At 42.5% G+C, this 7,341-nt stretch overlaps 1 protein-coding gene across 1 annotated transcript in view; it reads right to left on the reverse strand.

The window, feature by feature from the left end:
- The window catches only part of LOC118398506 (calmodulin-1), a 123,705-nt gene extending 117,070 nt beyond the window's left edge, over positions 1-6,635 (reverse strand). The window contains exon 1 of the mRNA XM_052470828.1: positions 6,629-6,635. Within this exon, the coding sequence (XP_052326788.1) occupies positions 6,629-6,630 (2 nt within the window). The 5' untranslated portion in view covers positions 6,631-6,635. The remainder of the gene's footprint in view (positions 1-6,628) is intronic.
- Positions 6,636-7,341: the final 706 nt, after the last annotated feature.

Consider the following 7,341-nt stretch of genomic DNA (forward strand, 5'->3'; position numbering starts at 1 on the left):
GTGTGTGTGTGTGTGTGTGTGTGTGTGTGTGTGTGTGTGTGTGTGTGTGTGTGTGTGTGTGTGTGTGTGTGTGTGTGTGTGTGTGTGTGTGTGTGCGTGCGTGCAAATGCTGTGTGTGTCTTTATGAGATAGCAGAGAGTGGGACAGTGAGGGCTGTAAGTGACTCCTCAGACTCTGGTGACAGGCAGGCAGGGAGGTCAGACTAGTGTTGTGCTGACAGTGACAGATCAAAAATAACAACAAAACAATCAGGATGCACGTCCAGACTTGTTTTTGCCGGGCCGGCGTGCATGGACAGGCACAGTGTCATAAATACGTCCTGCCTGGGAGTTTGCAGTTGTATGTCTGCATTAGCAAAGAGGAATCGGTTTGGCATTGACATGGAATGTCTAGCTATTTCCTGTCTTAGAACAGACGTATTTATCAAAGAACAAGTCGGACGTCTCAAACCCTGTCACCCGTCACAACGGCAGGCAGCTTTGCAGCCAAATGATCCAACATGCTGTCTAAAGTATAATGTTCAAAACGAGCGTGTAAGGTTGGGTATGTGCTGTGTAGGGACAGAGAGTGTGTGAAGACGGAGGGAGGACAATGGGAAAGTGATTCAGGCTGAGGATCAATACAATAAGATTCACAATGCCTCCCCTCCAATCCTGCTCAATCACAACACCACAGGGAGGGAAGGAGAACAGAGAAGAGGGAGGGAGGGAGGGATAGTGAGAGGGTGTATAGAGCGGCAGGATAGAGGGGGAGAAAGGGGCTGAAAGGGAGAGAGAGGTGAGAGAGGGGGGGATATCATATTTGAGTATGTGTCGGTTTTAGATTGTTTGTGGATCAATTGACATTTGACATTCATCTGCCATTTGACTCTGGATATCTAGGAAATAATGTAACCATGGCAATATGATAGCAATGACAGTGTGCCCTTGACTGCAGAACACTTAAATTGATATCACTCACATTATTTGCATTACATCATTGTTTTATTTGACATTTTCCTGTTCAGGGCTCCTAAGCATTCTCTCTCTGGTCATAATTGTCCACAATGTCCATTACAGAAAGGCAATTAGTAGTGCATTGATAATAATTGTCTGCTTTTGACTGATGCTATTTAAATATTGACCTCAGCTGATGAGTTCTGAGTAAACCCCTCTAGCCCTCAATGTCCTTGTATGACCACCATGCTAACCTGAACAAGGTCAGGCCATAAACACATCCACCCACTACCCAGCACTCTAAGAGATGTTTCTCCTACTTGAATAATGCATACATTTCCCCTAGAAACAGCAATGTTTGTGCTTTTTTCTGTAGGCTCTCTCTCTGCCTACCCCCCTCTCCTCTCCCCCCCTCTCTCCATCTCCCCCCCTCTCTGTCTCTGCCCCTCCCTCTCTCTCTCTCTCTCTCTCTCTTCTCTCTCCCCTCCCCCTCTCTCTCTCTCTCTCTCTCTCTCTGTCCCCCCCTCTCTCTCTCTCTCTCTCTCTCTCTCTCTCCCTCTCTCTCTCTCTCTCTCTCTCTCTCTCTCTCTCTCTCTCTCTCTCTCTCTTTCTCTCTCTCTCTCTCTCTCCCTCTCTCTCTCTCTCTCTCGCCCCCCTCTCTCTCTCTCTCTCTCTCTCTCTCTCTCTCTCTCTCTCACTCTCTCTCTCTCTCTCTCTCTCTCTCTCCCCCTCTCCTCTTTCTCTCTCTCTCTCTCTCTCTCTCTCTCTCTCTCTCTCTCTCTCTCTCTCTCTCTCTCTCTCTCTCTCTCTCTCGCTCTCTCTCGCTCCCCCCCACCCCCTCTCTCTCTCTCTCTCTCTCTCCCCCCCCTCTCTCTCGCTCTCTCTCTCTCTCTCGTTTTCCCACCCGAAATAGAGTGGCTGTTGCTATGGTGATACATCCATTGGCGTTGCCGGGACATTTTTAGCCAAGCGATTCACAGGGGATTTAGCTCACTGTAACTTTCTGTAATTTCTATTCTAATTATATCACTGGGCCACCACATGGGATAAACAGTGTAGGGACGGTCGAACAGGGATCCAACCATACCACTCTATATGTGTTTCAATCACTGATCTCTCTCTGTCTCGCTCTGCCTCTCTTTCTCAATTCAATTCAATTCAAGGGGCTTTATTGGCATGGGAAACATATGTCAATATTGCCAAAGCAAGTGAAGTAGATAATATACAAAAGTGAAATAAACAATAAAAATGAACAGTAAACATTACACTCACAGAAATTCCAAAAGAATAAAGACATTACAAATGTCATATTATGTATATATACAGTGTTGTAACAATGTACAAATGGTTAAAGTACAAAAGCAAAATACATAAGCATAAATATGGGTTGTATTTACAATGGCGTTTGTTCTTCACTGCTTGACCTTTTCTTGTGGCAACAGGTCACAAATCTTGCTGCTGTGATGGGACATTGTGGTATTTCACCCAGTCTCTCTCTCTCTCTCTCTCTCTCTCTCTCTCTCTCTCTCTCTCTCTGTCTCTCTGTCTCTCGCTCTCTCTCTCTCTTGTCTCTGTCTCTCTGTTTCTCTCTCTCTATCGCTCTGGTGGCTTCACACTACAATATACTGACGTACCCTGACACCGAGTTGAAGCGAGAGTGAAATGGAGAGTGTGTGTGTGTGTGTGTGTGTGTGTGAACGTAATATGTGAATGCGTGTGTAAGATGCATGTCTGTGCATGCATGGATGTATGTGTGAGAGAGCCAACACACCACATGCTACAGTCTTCACATCCATATGTATAGAGGGCGTCGCAGAATCATTTGGTGATCATTTGAAGGACTAGATGAGATAAGCTGAGGTCTCATTGATGCTGGTGCCAGTTATCATATAGGAACAGCAGGGGTATGTTCTATTAGGCAGAATAAAGCCAGTCATCACTAATGAGTAATGTCATCTATTATCATTTGTTCACACATTGGTTTTAAGTACTATTGTTCTTGATTAAGCTTGCCTGGTGCAATGGACTAATAGAAGAAAAAACTGCAAACCCCTCCCATATGGCAATCCGGGGAGATCAAAGCAAACACTAAAAGTATTTGAAAGATTTCTGAAAAACCTCCCACAAGTTGGATTGGCTTGATGGGCAATTCTTACGATCCCTTTTTACCCTGTACAAATCTCCCACTTTTACCACCACCAAAGCACCCCCAGACCATCACATTACCTCCACCATACTCGACAGATGGCTTCAAGCACTCCTCCAGCATCTTTTCATTGTTTCTGCGTCTCACGAATGTTCTTCTTTGTGATCCGAACACCTCAAACTTAGATTTCTCTGTCCATAACACTCTTTTCCAATCTTCCTCTGTCAAGTGTCTGTGTTTTGCCCATCTTAATCTTTTATTTTTATTGGCCAGTCTGAGATATGGCTTTTACTTTGCAACTCTGCCTAGAATGCCAGCATCCCAGAGTCGCCTCTTCACTGTTGACGTTGAGACTGGTGTGTTGTGGGTACTAAGCTGCCAGTTGAGGACTTGTGAGGAGTCTGTTTCTCAAACTAGACAGTCTAATGTACTTGTTCACTTGCTCTGTTTTGCACCAGGGCCTCCCACTCCTCTTTCTATTCTGGTTAGAAAAAGTTTGCGCTGTTCTGTACAGCGTTGTACGAGATCTTCAATTTCTTGGCAATTTCTCACATGGAATAGCCTTAATTTCTCAGTAAAGACAATAAAGACTGACGAGTTTCAGAAGAAAGGTCTTTGTTTCTGGCCATTTTGAGCCTGTAATCAAATCCACAAATGTTGATGCTCCAGACACTCAACTAGTCCAAAGTTAAGCCCGTTTTATTACTTCTTTAATCAGGACAGTGCTCAGCTGTGTTCAGCTGTGCTAACTTAATTGCAAAAAGGGTTTTCTAATGATCAATTAGCCTTTTAAAATGTTAAAACTTGGATTAGCTAACACAATGTGCCATTGGAATACAGGAGTGATGGTTGCTGATAATGGGCCTCCCTACGCCTATGTAGATATTCCTTTAAAAATCTGCCGTTTCCACCTACAATAGTCATTTACAACATTAACAATGTCTACACTGTATTTCTGATCAATTTGACGTTATTTTAATGGGCAAAAAAATGTGCTTTTCTTTCAAAAACAAGGACATTTCTAAGTGACCCCAAACTTTTGAACGGTAGTGTGTGTTGTTAAGTCATGGCAATTAAGCAAATTGAAATTGATAATTGAGAGAGGGAGAGATACTGTAATTATATTAGGGAGAATACAGCCAGTCATCACTAATGAGTAATGTCATCTATTATCATTTGTTCACACACTGGTTTTAAGTACTTTTATTCTTGATTGAATAGAAGAGTCAAAAAACTGCAAACCCCTCCCATATGGCAATCCAGGAGATCAAAGCAAACACTAAAAGTATTTGAAACATTTCTAAAAGTATTTGAACCCAGGTCTGATAGCCAACTGTGTCTTCTCCCATAGTATTGTATTTAGTATGAGACTGAAGGACCTGGCCGACTGTATCCCCTCATACTCTTCCATCCTTCAAGACATCATTAGGCACTAACTACTTAGTTTATTACCATGGCGACTGACTACAGGAAGTATTTACCAAAGTGAAAGATGATTCAAAAAGTGTTGTGTTTAATAATTCATCAACTTCAAAGGGCTCCTTATTGAACTTCATGAATAAAGCAACACCACGGTCAAGAACTGTGTTCTACAGCAAACTACCAGAATACACAGGCTATAGAGGGAAACGTCAGTTAAAGTTAGAGAGAGAAAAAGAGGGATTGAAGGAGAGAGAGAGGCAGAGAGAGAGGGAGAGAGAGGAGAGAGAGAATGAGATAGATAGGAGAGGGAGGCAGAGAGAGAGGGAGAGAGAGAGAATGAGAGAGAGGCAGAGAGAGAGGGAGAGAGAGAGGAGAGAGATAGAAGGAGAGAGAGGCAGAGAGAGAGGGAGAGAGAGAGAGAGAGAAGGAGAGAGATGGAAGGAGAAAGAGGCAGAGAGAGAGGGAGAGAGAGAGAGAAGGAGAGAGATAGAAGGAGAGAGAGACAGGGAGAGAGGCAGAGAGAGAGGGAGAGAGAGAGAAGGAGAGAGATAGAAGGAGAGAGAGGCAGAGAGAGAGGCAGAGAGAGAAGGAAAGAGATAGAAGGAGAGAGAGGCAGAGAGAGAGGCAGAGAGAGAGAAGGAGAGAGAGAGAAGGAGAGAGAGAAGGAGAGAGAGAAGGAGAGAGAGGCAGAGAGAGAGGCAGAGAGAGAGAGAGAGAGGAGAGATAGAAGGAGAGAGATAGAAGGAGAGAGAGGCAGAGAGAGAAGGAGAGAGACAGTCAGAGAGAGGGAGAGAGAGAGAAGGAGAGAGATAGAAGGAGAGAGAGGCAGAGAGAGAAGGAGAGAGAGAGAGAGAGAGAGAGAGAGAGAGAGAGAGAGAGAGAGAGAGAGAGAGATTCAAAGGTAGACAGACATAAAGAAGGGACACACGCACACACAGTGGTCAGTCTCCCTGTTGTATGTCCTGGTGTCATTTTATGCTTCATTAGTATCTCGGATGTTCATTAAACATGGCTTCCCCTCAGCAGATATGGTTCTTACAAACGCATTACCAGTCTGGGAGCTAGCACTATGCTAACAAACGGCTCATCAACTCCCATGGGAGGTCGCGCTATGCTAACACCCCGGATCCTATCAAAGCTCATGAAGACTTAGGGCTAGCATGCTATTTGTGCAAAAAAAAACATTCTCGACACAATGTGTCACTTTCTTTCTTTGTGAGTTAATGGGACCAGAGATTTTATGTCAGAGAACACTGGTAGGTTGAGGAGGGATGCTTTTTAGAGTATCATTTTAAAGGGAGTGAGGAAAGCGAAAGTAGTTTTATTTTTATAGTCAATTATCGACATAAACCATACCACGAGACATCCATGTCTTCATCACTGCAAAATATAAATGGTTGAGTTTGATTATATTTCAAAGATTACAAACAGTGTTTTCAAGGTATTTTATTATTTCTGAAAAACATATTTTTTAAGAAATGTGTCATTTTTAAACCTCTCTCTAACCCTCCAATTTAACGTCAATTGTCTAAAAGCATGTTACTTCTTATGGCTGCAGGGGCAGTATTGAGTAGCTTGGATGAAAGGTGCTCAGAGTAAACGGCCTGCTCCTCAGTCCCAGTTGCTAATATATGCATTGTATTAGTAGTATTGGATAGAAAACACTCTGACATTTCTAAAACTGATTGAATGATGTCTGTGAGTATAACAGAACTCATATGGCAGGCAAACACCTGAGAAGAAATCCAAACAGGAAATGGGAAATCTGAGGTTGGTCGATTTTCAACCCAGCCCCTATTGAATACACAGTGGGATATTGGTTATGTTGCACTTCCTAAGGCTTCCACTAGATGTTAACCGTCTTTAGAAACTTGAATGAGGCTTCTACTGTGATGTGGGGCCGGATGAGAGCTATTTGAGTCAGTGGTCTGGCAGAGAGCCAGGTCCTGGTCACGGGCATTTCACATGATAGCAACCTGCGTTCCATGGCATTTCTACAGACAATGGAATTCTCCGGTTGGAACGTTATTGAAGATTTATGATAAAAACATCCTAGAGATTTATTCTATACTTAGTTTGAAATGTTTCTACGACCTGTAATATAACTTTTTGAAGTTTTCGTCCGATGTTCGGATGGACCTACACAAGCGTTTGGATTTGTGTACTAAACGCACTAGCAAAAGTAGGTACTTGGACATAAATAATGGACATTATCGACCAAATCAAAATTTTATTGGGGAACTAGGATTGTTGGGAGTGCATTTTGATGAAGATTATCAAAGGTAAGGGAATATTCATAATGTTATTTCTGATTTCTGTTGACTCCAACATGCCGGATCATTTTTTGTTTTTTTCTGAGTGCCGTTCTCAGATTATTGCATGGTTTGCTTTTTCCGTAAAAAAAAGACGAAATCTAACACAGCGGTTGCATTAAGGAGAGGTATATCTATATTTCCATGTCTAACAATTGTATTTTCATCAACATTTATAATGAGTATTTCTGTAAAATGATGTGGCTCTCTACAATATCACCGGATGTTTTTGGAACTATTGAACATAACACGCCAATGTATACTGAGATTTTTTTATATGAACATTATCAAACAAAACTTACATGTATTGTTTAACATGAAGTCCTATAAGTGTCATCTGATGAAGATCATCAAAGGTTAGTGATTAATTTGATCTCTATTTGTGCTTTTTGTGACTCCTCTCTTTGGCTGGAAAAATGGCTGTGTTTTTCTGTGAGTTGGTGATGACCTAACATAATCGTTTGTGGTGCTTTCGCTGTAAAGCCTATCAGACACTGTGGTGGGATTAACAACACGATTACCTTTA

Source organism: Oncorhynchus keta, chromosome 19, assembly GCF_023373465.1.
Source record: "Oncorhynchus keta strain PuntledgeMale-10-30-2019 chromosome 19, Oket_V2, whole genome shotgun sequence".
Taxonomy (NCBI): Eukaryota; Metazoa; Chordata; class Actinopteri; order Salmoniformes; family Salmonidae; genus Oncorhynchus; species Oncorhynchus keta.